Source organism: Pleuronectes platessa, chromosome 13 (assembly GCF_947347685.1).
Source record: "Pleuronectes platessa chromosome 13, fPlePla1.1, whole genome shotgun sequence".
Classification (NCBI taxonomy): domain Eukaryota; kingdom Metazoa; phylum Chordata; class Actinopteri; order Pleuronectiformes; family Pleuronectidae; genus Pleuronectes; species Pleuronectes platessa.
Window position 1 is genome coordinate 4481647 of NC_070638.1, and position 15710 is coordinate 4497356.

At 40.4% G+C, this 15710-nt stretch overlaps 3 protein-coding genes across 3 annotated transcripts in view; 2 read left to right on the forward strand and 1 right to left on the reverse strand.

The window, feature by feature from the left end:
- Positions 1-613: 613 nt before the first annotated feature.
- On the forward strand, positions 614-1730 carry LOC128454312 (transmembrane protein 14C). The gene is made up of 4 exons (XM_053437677.1): positions 614-782; positions 1032-1133; positions 1215-1302; positions 1549-1730. Exons 1-4 carry the CDS (start codon positions 707-709, stop codon positions 1604-1606), a joined length of 324 nt encoding a protein of 107 aa, XP_053293652.1. The 5' UTR covers positions 614-706; the 3' UTR covers positions 1607-1730.
- LOC128454504 (serine/threonine-protein kinase MAK-like) lies at positions 1277-7332 on the reverse strand. Its single transcript, XM_053437916.1, is given in 15 exon segments — positions 1277-2231; positions 2301-2381; positions 2649-2714; positions 3122-3196; positions 3384-3476; positions 3659-3769; positions 3848-4038; positions 4233-4541; positions 4650-4817; positions 4923-5094; positions 6012-6063; positions 6066-6143; positions 6799-6878; positions 7041-7162; positions 7279-7332. Coding segments are annotated over 11 exon segments (1344 nt in total). The 3' UTR covers positions 1277-2231; positions 2301-2381; positions 2649-2714; positions 3122-3196; positions 3384-3469.
- A 4884-nt stretch (positions 7333-12216) lies between these two features.
- LOC128454268 (guanine nucleotide-binding protein G(olf) subunit alpha) overlaps positions 12217-15710 on the forward strand; it is a 45525-nt gene continuing 42031 nt past the window's right edge. Inside the window, exon 1 of the mRNA XM_053437622.1 lies at positions 12217-13100. Coding sequence (XP_053293597.1) covers positions 12575-13100 — 526 coding nt within the window. The 5' untranslated portion in view covers positions 12217-12574. The remainder of the gene's footprint in view (positions 13101-15710) is intronic.

Sequence of the window (15710 nt, forward strand, 5' to 3'; positions counted from 1 at the left end):
CGTCGTATCTCAATGTTTACACGGTTTGAGGAAATGTCTCAATTCTGAGAGAGAGACGTCACCTTTGGAAGACGAAAAGATTCCTTTGATCTTTGATCACTGACACTCACTGCAGGAGTGGAATTGTTTGTTGAGGGGGGGCGCCCCTGAAATAAAATCCTTACAATTTCAATAGGGCCTCCCACTGTCTCTTACTGCACAATGCTCGGGCCCTGATAAATAATAACAATCAGGCGTTGAATTATTGATAAAGAGCAGGAGAAATAAATACAGTGAACATTTGTTTCACACTATTTAATCTATTTTCCCTTATTGGTGTTTATCAATGTTCAATTCTCCCCAGTCTTTAAAAGAAAGAGGAAAAAGTTAAAGACAAATTAATGTGTTATCAGTCGATACAGACTAAGTTCTTTCTTGTTCTTATATTGATAAAGCTCTTGATTAAAAATGGTTTGAGTCTGTCCATCTCCAAATAAAAAATAAGTTGAATGAAGAATATAACATTTTGATCATCTGAACCAATATTTGTTGTGTGTATATGTGTTTTATGTAAAACCTTCTCTTGCTCAATGTTAGGGCAAACTTTTATTTTGAAATTCTTCCGCAAGACTCCGGAAGAAGTCCGGTAGAGGCGTTCGAACGAGATCTGATTCTTGTTCCAGGTCTAGATCGGATTCCACTTGTGATTCTGGTCCTATTTGTGGTCATGGCTCTGGACTGGATTGGGTTCAGTTATGCTGTTGTGGTGTCAGTGGGGGGAGTCATTGGTTTTGTGAAAGCAGGTAAGAGAGACACACTGAGAGTAACATGAATAACTTCACTTTAAATAACTTGTATTCACAAACTGAACATAGTAACATGGCGGTGGAATATTTAGCAGAGCAGCAAAATTATAGATTAGTGTTCCTAATAAACTGGCCAATGTTTGTTCAATGTAGAAAATCCGATTCCAAAGTAAAAGCTGCTCATAAAAAGAAAGTGAATCGATTCATTTCGAAATAAAAGCTAGCCTGGTTGTGTGTGCTCCTCAGGCAGCGTCCCCTCCCTGGCCGCCGGGCTCCTGTTTGGTCTGTTGGCCGCGGTCGGTGCTTATCTGACATCTCACAATCCGAAGAATGTGTGGCTGTCGCTGGGTGAGCTTGTGTAGTCTGTTGATCTGTGTCAGTGCGAGTTCACAAACACTAACACGCGTCTCCCTCCGCTGATAAACACAGGCACCTCTGGAACTCTCACTGTGGTGATGGGCCTGAGATTCATCAACTCCGGGAAGTTCATGCCAGCGGGTTTAATGACTTTATTCAGGTGAAACACCGTCATTACACATAATGATGATTGGTCATTAACTACATTCACAACATGAAGATCAAAGACTTTAAATGACTTGAACCAAGAACGCCTCGAGGCTGTTTCTTTTAATCTGGTACAAACATTCACAAGTGACACATTGACTTCATTAGTCTGGAACTGCTCTGGTTGCTGGAGACACACAACCAAGAGGCGTTTATTCTACCTCGACCCTTATATAAATGTCATTATCAATTTTTTCAGCGGACTGATGCTGGTGAAGATCATAACTGGGATGTTGACGAGGCCACACGAATCCTGAAAATACTTAAATGTAGATTTTCTGTGTATAAAAAAAACATATATATTCCCTCTTTGAAGTCGTGTGTGAGAACAATTTAAGTTTTAACATAATTTTTCTGGAATAAATCATTTTTCCACAACAACCTTCCCATTTCAAAGTCTTATCTATTTTTGAAAATACACAGCAATTGTTGTAGTCCAAGTTTTTCTTGTAAAAATTCACCTCATCAAGATTATCTTTGCTCCCTTGTACACAAACCATCACAGCTAATTGCGTTTAAACCTGTTGTGTACTTTAATAAGAAAATATACTGTATATCTGCACTTTTGCATTGAAATAAAACACATTCTCTCACTACAAAAATAATTTCTTTGTCTATTATTTAAAGAAATACAGATATTCTAACATTCATTCACTTGTACAATACTGAATGATATTGAATAAAATGCAAAAATGGCTGTATGGTTAAAGTGCAGTGGGATTCACTGGTGCCACCGGTGGCCTCCATACTTGGTGGCCCAGTCGACTCGTCCGTGCACCGGCTGGATGTTCGGGCCCCGTGAGAAGTTTGTCTTCACTGTGGAGCCGCTGCTGGATCCGGAGATCTGAGGATTCACAGATCTGCTCCTCCACCGTTCATGCTCTGAAATGAAAAGTGATGTTTAGACGTGAAGCTGCTTCTCTTCTGATCATAATGCAGGTTTTTCTTTACCTTCATTTGACAGAGCCAGTTTATTTGAGGAGATCTTGTTCTTACACGTTTTGGTTTTGTAATCAGTTGAGGAGACATCGACTAAATTCACAAGGAAAAAATTAAGAAAAGGTGAATTCAACAAAAATCCCTTCAGGTTTCCAAAAGGCATCAGACCAGGTTGATTGAAAGCAGACACTGGTTCCTTTCCACCTCCAGGGGGCGCTTTTTCCATAGTATGTAGGAAGAGAAAGCTAAAATGTTTTTTAAAAAGTGACATGACAAATAGAATAAGAGAAAACAAACATATGACAATGATTCCAGACCAGCTCTGTCTGACCCTGACTTGAAGTCTCTGTTGTGACTCACTTGCAGAGTCGCCTTCGAGGGGCCCCAGCTTGTTGGTTCGGGTGTTGGTGTTGCTCGTGAACGAGTCTGGAAAATACAATCAAATCCTTCACTGAGAGAGTCCTCAACTTCTGCCTGGTAGTTTTCAAAATACAACATAGAGACATTTGTCACACTTGAAGGACAAAAACACTCATAAAACCCACTAAAACACAAACAGACTAATATTAATAACTTCTTTAAAAAATAAATATTGTTCAATCAATAGCGATGCATCACCTTTAACAAGCTGATTTAGCTATTTTGTATGTAAAATCTTAATTTGCAAAGTAACTGCTGACTAAAGCAGTCCGACTAATTGTACCATATTAAAACAGTAAAGTGGTTAAAGTAAGACCGATATAAATATCCAAAGTGAATTTCAAGTTCTCCTAAAGTATCTCAGTTGTTTTCTACCACTTCCTCTTGCATTAGCAGGTGAATTTGAGTTATACCTTTCCAAAGATGCACTTCCTCCAGGTTCTTTTCCTTCAGACGCTGCTTAGCTGAGAGTTTGGGAAAAGCAGCGTCTAAAATCACATCACAGCCGAGAGAGAGAAGAGGAGAAGAGATGAACTCCGACCTCCACTGAGCAGAAGAGAAATTTCCCTCTAAAGCTTTTAATGTGGCAAATTAATAAAAAACATTGGGAAGACCTCCTAAACAAACTACCAACAAAAATTATAAATGCACTTCATAGGTTAGAAGTTTTAAAACCTTTATTAAGAGGGAGTTCCAGGCCCGGTCCTCTGGTTAAACACGAGTTGTCCCACAGGTTTCTACCTGAGGAATTGCACTTTGGATTAATGCCTGAAAAAGACAGAAAGTCAGAATAAACTCACTGTGCCTGATCCCACACTTAAACAACCCATATCATATTTAGATTAAGTTCTGATGGGAAAAGTATGAATTTATAAAGCTGTTTGTAAATTGTTTGCATTTTGAAAAAGTGTTGGTGCAGAGGATTCTTTGATTTCTCAACTGGCAGGTACCTGGACTGACAGAGGTAGTGCTGCTTGGCCGACAAGGCGGAGGAGTCCGTTCTCTTTAGCCCGATGCCGCTCGGTAACTTTACTTCCGTGTTGGTCTTTGAATCTGGAAATCTAGAAAAGAAAAAAGGTATTATTGTATTTTGCCAAAAGTAATGATGACGACAACCTCTCAATAAAAAGATCTCTCACCGAAAGCCGTGTCGATTGAGGGTCCTGTCCTTCAGGGAGCTTATGGAGGTTTTTTTGGAGATGGAAACTCCAGCGTCTGTGTCGTCACCGCCGTCCCAGCTGTCGACTGACTTGAACGATGTTTGACCCCAGCGTCTGCGTCCGGTCCTGGCTCCAGACTCACTGTTCTCAGCTCCAGCAGCCGGCCCTCGCTGCTGTGGAGGATTTGTGTATAACCAAAGTTGTAAAGTCAAAATCTGTGACAATTCTGCTGAGAAAACAAACTCTAAAAGTAGTTTCACTCTCTCAAGATGTGTTTTCATGTCGAGCTTCGATATAAACATATCCGGTGGGAAAACAATTCTAAAAGGCTTGAGAATTTCATTTTGACATTCAGAGATTGTACCTGAGTGTGCCAGCTTCCTGGTTGCTTGTTCTTCACCAGGCTTAGCGGCTGCTGCTACCCCGCTGTAGGATCTGTGTTGTCCTGAGGAAGAGGGATCTCCTGTAGAGGCCGGTGTAGAGGTAGTCTTGAGGTCTGTAGCTCCACCCGGGTCTTCCTCTGCTCGCTGGATTCCAGGTTCGTCTTACAGAGGGTCAGAGGCTTTGGTTCTGTAGCCGTCTGGGAAATCTTCGTCCGAGCCTTGTGCTGCTCTGAGAACTTTAAAGGAGCTCCAAGTGCCTGGCCGACATGGAAGTACGGGTACCGCAGAGCCTGGTGCACGAATAACACAAACCAAAGGAAAAGATATGTCTCCTCTTACATCTATTTGGTTAATGTTCAAGTTCAAGATGGAGATTTTCAAACAAGTTTTACATGTACCTGAGCAGCACTTGGTCTTTTCTCTGGATCCCACCGCAACATGTCTTTCATCAGCGTGATGGCCTCGGCGCTGGCGTTGGGGACCAGGGATCTGAGGCTGGTGGGGATACACTTAGGGAAGCGGAAGTTCATGGAGGAGGCCAGGTTGTAACCATCAGGCCAGTCCGCCTGTGGAGAGGAGCTGAGAGGAGGAACGGGACGAGACAACGAGGTGGAGATCATCAGTGAGGCTGCGTTCACGCCTCACATATGACTCAGGCTGCGGCGGCTCACCTTCCTCAGCGCTCCCAGCACCTGACAGATCTTGAAGACCTCGTCCACCTCGCTGTTGCCGGGGAACAGAGGTCTGAGGGTGTACAGCTCCGCCATGATGCAGCCCACCGCCCAGATGTCGATGGGGGAGCTGTAGGAGCTGGACTTGAGCAGAACCTCTGGGGCTCGATACCTGGAAGAACCACATGGAGGGAGGTTTATGGAGCATCTGCAGACATTTAACTCTAGGCTTTGTCTAAGTTTAAATGCAAATGTTTTATTTCTCATTTCATAACTTTGTATTGGTTGGTTAACTGCATTTCAAGACAAGGATCATTAACTTTATTAAATTTTATACATAATAGATGTTTGTCTCTTATCTCTACATGTTATCTACCCCTGCAGACAGTCTTATTCTTATTTCCCCAGGTTTTAATGTCTCGGATCTTTCCGGGTGCTCACAACTTTTAGAATATTACATATATAACAGAACTTTGGATACTTTGGATAATCCAGATGTTTTATATAGAACTATTCTACTATAGCTGTTCTACTATGTAGAACTAAAGAACAACATAGATTTGGTTTTATTTGTAATTTGGTTGAACCAACTATTAAAAAACTAAAACACAAATATATAAAAACAATTTTACTCACTAAGTGAATGCATGAAATATTTTGTTATTCCTGTCATATGAAAGGTGAACAATCCTAAACCAGATATTAAACTGTGTTGTCGTCAGGAAGATTAACATTGACATTGTGAGTATTAGAGGTAGCAGATTAATGCTATTATGTGGGATAAATAGAGGAAATCAGCTTAATGAGTCAAAGTAATGACAACATTGATTATCTACTGTCTGTCTGTGTTCCTCTCTGTCCCCTGAGTGGATTTACTGTACTTCTCCCTTGTCAGTATCAATTACGTCTCCCGGTTGTTTAAATCTTTAATCTTCTAGTCTAAGTGATTCTACTGCAGGAGTCACCGTGAGTCAGAAGTTTGAATCAGGTCAGACGTCCTCATCAGCTCAGATTTCATAGGATATATACTTTATATTATATTGTACAAACGTAATATGGATACAAACACAATTTAAAAATCCTTCTCACCATCTCGTGGACACGTAATCAGTGTAAGGTGGCTGGGAACGGATTTCCCTGCTAGGCCAAAGTCTGCAATCTTGACCAGCTGTGGGCCCATGCAGAGCAAATTCTCCGGCTTCATATCACGATGGAAATATCCTGAAAAACCAAAATTAGTCCAATAAAACTTCTATGACTAATACAACCACCACGATTTATACTTCAACAGCTATTGATGTGTATCAGAGTTTTCTGAAACACAACTCAAGTTAAAACATCTCGGACCAAATCAGATGATTTAACCAAACACAGAAAAGTCAAGTGTTTAAGGAAAAGAAAAGAGAAAGATAAGGGGAGGGGGGGGGGGGGGGAGGGGGGGGCACCCTTACCGTGTTTGTGCACAAACGCTTAACCTGACAACACTTGGAACAGAATGTTCCTTATCTCATTTTCTGAAAACATCGTATCTTCTCTGGCCGCAGCAAAGAGGGAAATGAGAAGAGACGGAAAGAAGGAAAGAGAGGATAAAGAAAATATACACTGTGCAAACATCATGCCTTATTGAAAAGAGAATATCATCAACACCCACGTGCACTAAAAACACTGTTTATTCAAACATTCCTCTTCTCACAGGAGAAGTGACGCCTGATGTCTTATCAGCTGTCCAGCATTTATACATGTTTTAGGTTTAGACATGTTGTTTAGCTTTAGTCCATTCCCTCTGTGCATGCAGCTGACAGCTTTATAACACAACACCTTAAAGAAGAGATGTTTTCACACGTCTGGACTGAGAGGCCTCGCTCAAGTCACCTACCAGGTTTGTGAATAATGGACAGTCCCTGTAATATCTGAAATGTCATGTTTCTGACGACTGACTCAGGGAACAACTTGTTTCTGCAAAAACAACGACTGACACATTATGACTCAAGCCGACCCAAATAATTCTCACATTGCCGATGCTAATGAAACCCACACGGCAGGATTATATCACCAAAATAACTCACATGACTCAATTAATGCGTAAATGCACATTTAACATCTCCGACATGCTCTCACCGTTCTTTCATGAGCTGATAGAGGTTTTCTCTCATGTACTCGAAGACAAAGAAGAGGTGGTCATTCTCTCTGATGAATTCCATCAGTTTCACCACGTTGGCATGGTTCAGCTTCTTCAAAGACTAAAAACACAAAGTATTTATGAAACACGTTAAATTTCATACAGACATTAAAAAAGAATAACAAGGGATAATTCAAAAATAAAATGTATCATGTCTATGATATCAATGAATCTTACCTTCACTTCTCTCAGATTCAAACACTCGTCCAAGGAATAAAACTTCCTCTTCATCCTGTTGAAAAAAGAAAATATCCTCATCATGCTATTTCTAATACTTTGGGTCTTCACTATATGATCTAAACTCTAGTAGTAACTTGTCCTGGTTTAGGGTTAGACTAGTGAGACTAGTTTCTTCAGTTGTCAGTATTTCAAAGTGTTTGTGTGTTAATGCTCATATTAATTAAAATATACAATCCATCACTATACAGTGAATATAAGTACAAAATATCATCCTAAATAAACTAACTTTGCAGCCTTGTTTTCACCAATCCTTCCCGACACTCTAAAAGCAACACAGAGCACTTTCACTCAACTCACTGTCACGCCGGTATCAGTTTACACTATAACCTTACATTTACAAACAGTGCCTGGTGGAGCCTCGTAAAACATTCATTATTCATTTCTCGCAGAAGACAGATTCATGAACAGCTCAACGTTGAAAATACTTCTTATGGACAAGTGAGAAACAGAACTACAAGAACCTGCATGAGTTGATTTTCAAAATAATTTAAATAGTTTGTTCCCTGTTAACGAGATGCAAACAAAGACAAAAGCCTTGATGATCTTCTCTTTTCTGCAACATGTCTCAGCCTCCGAGCACCTTGCAGCAGCCGCTCAGGGTTTTAATCAGCTCACCACTGGGACACAAAACAACCCAGTGTGTCTCTGCCATGTCCGTCGGGGGCCAGACTCGCCTCTTAATTGCCACCAGCTCCCCTGTTACGTTGCTCTTTCCCAGGAGCACGCTGCCGTACGTGCCGTCCCCCAGCTGCTTCAGAGTGGTGTAGCGGTTCATGGTCCACAGGGAGCCCTGCCTCTCCTGCACCGAGGAACTTTGACCGTCCCACACAGGCAGCATCCCGCCACAGATGAACCACTTATCTGCCCTCTGCTGTGCTGTCTCCTCCTGCCACTGCAAACTCACTCAAAGGCCTTGAAGAACACGAGCATCCATCCCCCGGCCTTCCTCCTCCGGCCTTCCCTCTGCAGAAGATGCTGATGTCTACCTGGCGAGGGACAGAGTGGAAAGGTGAAGCTGAGACAATCCTGCCTGTTGCACGGTGTCCCACCCGCCCTGAGCTGTAAGCTAAGCCCTCACGGACAGAGGAAGGGCGCTGTTCTGTCGAAGGGGAAGTGGATTAAAGTTGACATGAGCTGAAGAATGTGTGCCAGGAAGCAGAGGAGAAGCTGCAGAGTGAGTGAGAGAACCGGAGCGTGCAGCAGCTTTTGGGTTTTGAAACCGAGACTTTTCATGAATTTTATTCAAGAACAGAGGGTTTACCTGGTTTGTTCCAACACCGGAGAGTTTACCTGTTTTTTTCCAACACCGGAGGGTTTACCAGTTTTTTTCCAACACCGGTCACATAAAAGTGAGAAAGTGATGCTAAAAGGTGTTAGAACTATTTAAACTTATCTGTACTCACGTGTTTCTGAGCTACACTATCAATTAATACACTAAACTCTTTCTTAATCTAAGCCCGATTGTTTTATAGTGTTAAAGCTTCCAGTATAGAACTGTCGAGCAAACAATATATGATTATATCTCTTTAACTGTTACATAGTCTTAAATTATCATTGACAGGAATGTTACTAAGTTCATTTCAAGGCAATCTTGTGATACTCAAATTTTCTGTTTTATTCTCCATATAACTCTTAAATTTCACTTCAAATGTTTCTTTTTTTATTATCTTATGTTGCTTTTACAATTTGTCATCGTACCTTTTGCAGTTTATTTGAATTGCATTGTTGAAATATGCTACACAAATAAACTTGCCTTGCCTTGTGGTCTACGATATAAAATGTAAAATACAATATTGAAAGACATCCCATGATATCTTCTTTCTTTTGTTTCTGTACTCTTTTTGCACTTTATGAATCTTTAAAACACAGAACCAGGTTCTCTTGACCAACATATTCTTCTATCCAAGTTATCAAGTCCTTTTCTTTCAACCCACATTTTGCAGCGGACAGGAGTGGAAAGTACACCTTGGCTAGACTTGAAGTAATTAGGGCCAGTGTACTTAGAACTGAAGTAAGACTTCGGGTCAGATGAGGCAAACTATCACAAGTGTAGACACTTAGTAAGAATGACATTGCTTTTTCAAAAGGGGGGGACCAGACCGGTAGTTTCATATTTCATTAAAGGGAACAGCTTGAGGTTGTGAAAAATCTTGGGCTTTAACAAACTATAAATGAAACGACTATCAATCAATGTGGACAATACTGAAAAACATCCAAGGCAGGTTCTGAGACCATCAAGCAGCTTGGTTTGTCAAAGCAGTTGTAGACATATTCAACATATTATCATGGAAAACAAAGGAAACCAGTAAATACAGACTTTTGAAGGTGAGGTGCAGATGCTTGGCAGCTGTTTTCCAAAGGTCAGAGGTCACACAGTCAGACACTAAGGGGTTTACCTGATGAAAAAGGGTTAGGGTCAGGTATATTAAATGAGCCAGACATTCTGAATGTTTGATGTAAGTTGCCCTCTCACTCCCTGTGCCCTTTATAAAATGTGTCTTTTCCCGTATGCATACCTCTAATTATCTATAGTTATTTGTTATTAGTAGTTTTCCAGTAGCTGTCATTGTGTCATGCTGTTATTTTTCAGAATTATTTTGATGTTCTCACTGTCGTATTCATGTTATTACCGGTGCAATGACCTCAGTAGCCCATTTGATGATATAAAAACTATTAATAGTGGTATTTGGACTTTACAGCCCTGCTGCTTCAATCTGGTTATACAGTGAGGACCTGAGCACATAAAGTGACATTAGATGTTCTTCACTGTCCTTTTAATAATTATAATAATGTTGACCAATGTTTACGACAGAAGACTGTACAGACATTGAACAGACATGTCTACTAAATGATGAGAGTCTAACATATAATATAAGTAAGAGTTAAGAAACGTGGACCTACCACAGGAGAAATAACCGAGCTGTTGCTCTCAGCTCCCTCCATTGCCAGGGACGGCTTCCTGTCTCTTTGGCAACGCAGAGACTTCCAAAATAAAATCATAATCTAAGTACTACTGAATTATGTGTAATGTAAATGGTGCTCTATACACTTTACGATTATACACGTAAAATTATTCACAATAAAGTCGTGTTAGGTATGTTTTAAAATAGTTATAAAATAAATGATGTAATGATATGAATAGTTAATGTGAGATATTACAAGATAATGATATCAGAATTTGTCATATCTTTATGTTTTGAGATGAAAAAAAAAAACAACTGTATCCAAGGTTGAGAAAGAACTTTGAGTGTGAAGGAACTTTTAGAGAAGTTCCTGAAGTGTTCAGAGACAAAGAGGAAAGTTTATCATGGTGTAAATAAGCAAACTACATCAGCTCAGTGATAAAACAATAAAAGTCCCAGAAAAGTCAATATTGGAGTCTTGTGATGGGATTGTTTTGTTAAATGTGCTCAAGTTAACTTAACTTAAAATAAACTATAATAAAGTTTTTAAATTGAACTTTGACATAGTGCCAATCTACAACACAGCACTCTGGGATTAAATAATGTTTATCATTATTAATATTTCACCCCAGGAGCTCAAATGTACAGTTATCTAGGTTACTACCATGTGAGTACTGTAATAAAACAGTGATAATTCATTCAAAAACAAATACCATTTCTATTATTTTGATACAAATAGTAAAGGGAATCAAAACTACTGGATACCCATGTTTCTAAGCAGTCTCTGTTGTTACATAAGCTGAGCTACTGTCCTGTGAAGGCCCCAGAATGTGTTTTATAACTGCGCCATCTAGTGGTTTAGTTCCATCTCTGCATCTGACCGTGTTTTCAGCCCCTATGACATTTATAATCCCAACTCTTTTCTGACCTTTGATTAACTACACATATCTCCAAGGAGCCTGGTTATACAACACTTTAATCAAGATGAGCCCCAGTTGGACAATAACATAATGGTGTTGAATCACTGGTGACGCCCAGATTAGAAGACTGATGATGGGAAAGTTAGAGCAAGGTCTAAATGTTTTATATATCAGACTGGGTGATGGAATGTTTGATTGAGATCGGAATTAAAGAACCTGAGAGCAACTCAAGGATCCATAAAGGTCCCAGAACCCATATCTAGATGACAAGATATTCAATCCACATGTCGGGGACTATTGGATTCTAAAAAGTGATCTATTATCCTATAAAAATCAATTAAAGGTTTAGTGTGTAGAATTTAGTGATATCTAGTGGTGAAGTTGCATGTTGCAGCTGAATACCCCTCACCACACCCCCAATTCCTAACATGAAGGAGAACCTGTAGCCTTCAGTTGTCATAAAAACTCAAAAGGTTTAGTTTGTCCAGTCTGGGCTACTGTAAAAAAACATGGCGGCCTCCATAGAGAGGACCCACTGCTGGTGTAAATATAAAGTATTAAAATATAAAGGTCCATTCTAGCGTGAGGAAAACAACAAATTGTACAATTTAAATGAAAGACACTAGTGAAAACCTCACTTTGTTTATTTTGTATTCAATAATTCTTTCATCTAAATCTTATACAATGAATCTGCAATAAATGGCCCATGGAGAGAAGGAATTTAGAAAATGTCACAATGATAATAGAAATAATAAACACGCTGATTAGTAGCAGTCCTGTGTATAAACGAGACATTACATAAGGATTAAGGATGAGGTAATGAAATAATGTCAATATTATTTCATTAATCTCTGTGTGAATTAACAAAAAACGTGTGTTCTAATCAGAAATCTGATATATTCTTATACTTCCACTTTGTCTCTCTCAGCAGCATCAGTGTCCAGCTGCAGATAGAGACTCACTTCGGAGCAGGAGGAGTCTTTAGACGCGCAGCAGTGAAAACCCCGAGACGCCTTCTCGAAACGGCCCAAGTGTAGTGAGATGACGAGGCGTGCATTGCACCTAACAGCTGTGCAGGAGGATTGTTGACTGTCTGCGCAGCGGATCGACGCGTTTCTCCTCCAAGGTTGTGCTTTTGGTTACTTACGGTAAGGTGGACCCGCAGTGTCCACTAAAGGATCAGGTGATCCACTAGCCACGGAGCGGAGGCTGACGGGGGGAAATGCAAGATGACATATAGCAAATGTCGGAGCATAATTCATTCACGCGTTCGCCTCGGATCCGGACTTGACTCGCACCGCTGGAGCTCCAATGTGACGATGGCTCGTTAGGGCTGGCGGCGCCACTGCGATTTTTGTGGATATTTTAATTTATGAGAAATCACATTCACAGACACATATTGGTTTCAACATGGGGCTGTGCTACAGCTTGCGTCCCCGGCTCTTCGGGGACCTGAGCGGTTCTATCTCCAACGCCACCTCGGACTCGGACCAGCCTCCGGACGCAGCCGTGCCGACCCGAGCCGGGGGAGCTCGCCCAGAGGACACCGGGGGATGCGGGGAGACTTCGTCGCTGCGTGCCGGCGGCGGCCCGGTGCGCCCCGGGGACCCTGCCAGGCTCTCGGCCGGGGAGCACCGCCGCGGAGACACCGGTACCGACGGCGTGCTCATACAGAACGGAGGTGGCGGTGGTGGAGGTGGAGGAGGTGGCGGTAATAGCGGTGGAGGAGGCGGCGGCAAGGGGACAGGGAAGGACCGCGGCCGCCGCTTGCAGCTGCTGCCAAAGACAAGCGTCCAAAAGCAGAAAAACTGGGACAAATTTCTGGTGGAGGAGAAGGAGGCCGAGAAGGAGGCGAAGAAAGTCAGTAAGAGCATTGACCGGGCGCTGAAGGAGCTGAAGCGGGAGTACAAGCAGACCCATCGGCTGCTGCTGCTCGGTAGGTGCCTGTCTGTTGTTGTTGTGGTGTTGTGGGTAGAAACCTGGACGCACCGGCCTCCTCCACACGCTGTGCCGAGGCCCGGTGCCACATCTGGCGGCTGAGCTGTGGAGACTCACCCCCCGCGGCTGTCGGGGACCAACGCTGAAGATGGACGTCCAGACCGTGGCCCTGTGTCCCGGCAGCCTCCTCGTGTACTCGGCTTTAACGTGGAGTCTGCCAGGTTGTCAGTGAGCTCCAGGTTCCACTGGTTTACTGAGGCCGGTTAGCTCCAGGCCACAGGGCCATGTTTACCACTGCCATAAATACTAGTCCAGTGAAGTACTCCTGTGGTACAACATGGTGAAGTAAATAGAAAATACCCCCACTCTGTCATTGTTGTAGTATAGTAGAGCTACAATGTAGTATAGGACCATTTAGCTGTGTATTGCTATTTATAGTGTCCTTTATTTGGCTTTAGTTTACAAATACAGTATGAAGTAGTATAATATAGTGTAATGTAAGAGTGTGTCTCTTGTTTGAACTGTGACACGTCTACATGAAGTCATTTCAAATACATCCATCTATATAGTAGTCTAGTGAAGTAGTCCTGTAGAACAGCATGGTGTAGTAAATAGGAAACAGCCCCACTGTGCTCCAATACAGTGGTTTTTGTAGTATAGTAGAGCTATATTGTAGTATAGGAGCATTTAGGATATAAGAATACTGTATATTGTTATATATAGTGTTCTTTATTTGGCTTTAGTTTACAAATACAGTATGAAGTAGTATAATACAGTGTAATGTAAGAGTGTGTCTCTTGTTTGAACTAACTGTGACACGTCTAGATGAAGTAATTTCAAATACATCCATCTATATACTAGTCTAGTGAAGTAGTCCTGTAGTACAACATGGTGTAGTAAATAGGAAACAGCCCATCTGTGCTCCAATACAGTTGTTTTTGTAGTATAGTATAGCTATAATGTAGTAAAGGAGCATTTAGGATATAAGAATACTGTATATTGTTATATATAGTGTTCTTTATTTGGCTTTAGTTTACAAATACAACTTGTAGAGAGACAACTTAATAACATAGTTTACTAAAGTCGAGTGTAAGAGTGTGTCCCTTGTTTGAACTAACTGTGACACATCTACATTAAGTAAATCCATCTATATTTGTGTAGTAGAGAACTTTCCTGTAGTAAAATATAAGTATAGTAGAGGGATGTGTGTGTACTGTAAAGTGGAGTTTAGTAGTATTTAGTGTCTATGTAGAGAGACAGAGACAACTTATCTTTTATTTACTCTGAATAGTCATAGTCCTCTTATTGATCTGACCTGTTGGTCATATGTCCAGATGTTAAGAGATAGACCTGTCAGTGCCATTTAAAGTAGCATTTGTTTGAATTCATAATAAAGGATGTTAACTAGAGAGTTGTAAAGTAGCCTATAGTATAGTACACTCTAATATAGTGTTTATAGTCTTCAGAGGTGCTGGGAAATCATTGTACTATAGTATATTATAGTTTTCAGTTGTCAGTAATGTCTGATTCGAGTCAATAACTAAAAAACATCCTTAGTTGTTTAGTGTAGTGTAGTATAGTTTAGTTTAGTATAGTGTAGTCCACTGACAACAGGAAGAATAGCATTTTGACTAAATTTGGCACATTTAAAGTAAGTTATTTAATAAGTTAAAAAGCATAGTTGAGTAGAATGTAGTGTAGTAATGTGACCTGTAGTCTAGTATAGTAAAGTGTTGTATATTGCAATGAAGAGTAAGGTTTAGTAGGCTTTAGTATAGAGAAATATGTAGAGACATGTTTACTCAGCAAACTTATAGTATAGTATAGTGTATGGTTAGACAACAAATGAAGAACATCCTTTATATTAAACTTAGTAAAAATGATAGAGTATAGTGGCTAATACTGTAGTTTAGTATAGCACAGTAGTATTCTTCAGTAACATATAGAGTATAAAGGAGTTTGTTAGTCTGTAATGTACTATAAAGAGACCAGTATATACATGTACAGTGTAGGATAATCTAACACAAACCACTGAATAGTAGTAGAGTTTTAAAGTGCAATATGGAGTATACAGTAGTGTAACAGGATTTAGTTTACAAAAATGTATTAAAGCAACTTAGCTTTTAGGTGTTGGCCCATGTTTGCTCTGCATACACACAGGTATATTTTTAGGATAGTATATCCAAAATTTTACACCTGGGGATCAATAAAGTTTTATGTTATCTTATTTTATTGTATCCTGCTAGGGCGTGAGTGATCTGTTGGACAACAGATGAAAAATAGCCTTTTGATTAATTGTAGCAATTTTACAGTTTTTGCTATGAATAAGTATATGTTGAATAGTATCGTAAAACTATAGTAAAGTACAGTGCCCTGTGGTGGAGTATGACATCTGTCCAAGGACAAACAAAGGAAAAATTACAGCGTGATTAAAGTGAATCTTGTACATCTAGATCAAAGCTTTAATTAAACAAATATTATATTATATCATATTTTTATATAAGAGAGTTTTGTAGGAAGATTCATGGAATAGAAGACTACGCATATAAAATGTTGAGGTTTCGATTCCATTTGCTCAGTTTCAATTTCATTTTGATTATAATGATGA

Bases quoted from the DNA above. Each gene is read 5' to 3' on its own strand.
- LOC128454312 (XM_053437677.1), top strand. From the start codon at position 707: ATGGCTCTGGACTGGATTGGGTTCAGTTATGCTGTTGTGGTGTCAGTG. The intron at 783-1,031 runs GTAAGAGAGACA...TGTGCTCCTCAG, and splicing joins CATTGGTTTTGTGAAAGCAG to GCAGCGTCCCCTCCCTGGCC. The intron at 1,134-1,214 runs GTGAGCTTGTGT...TGATAAACACAG, and splicing joins GAATGTGTGGCTGTCGCTGG to GCACCTCTGGAACTCTCACT.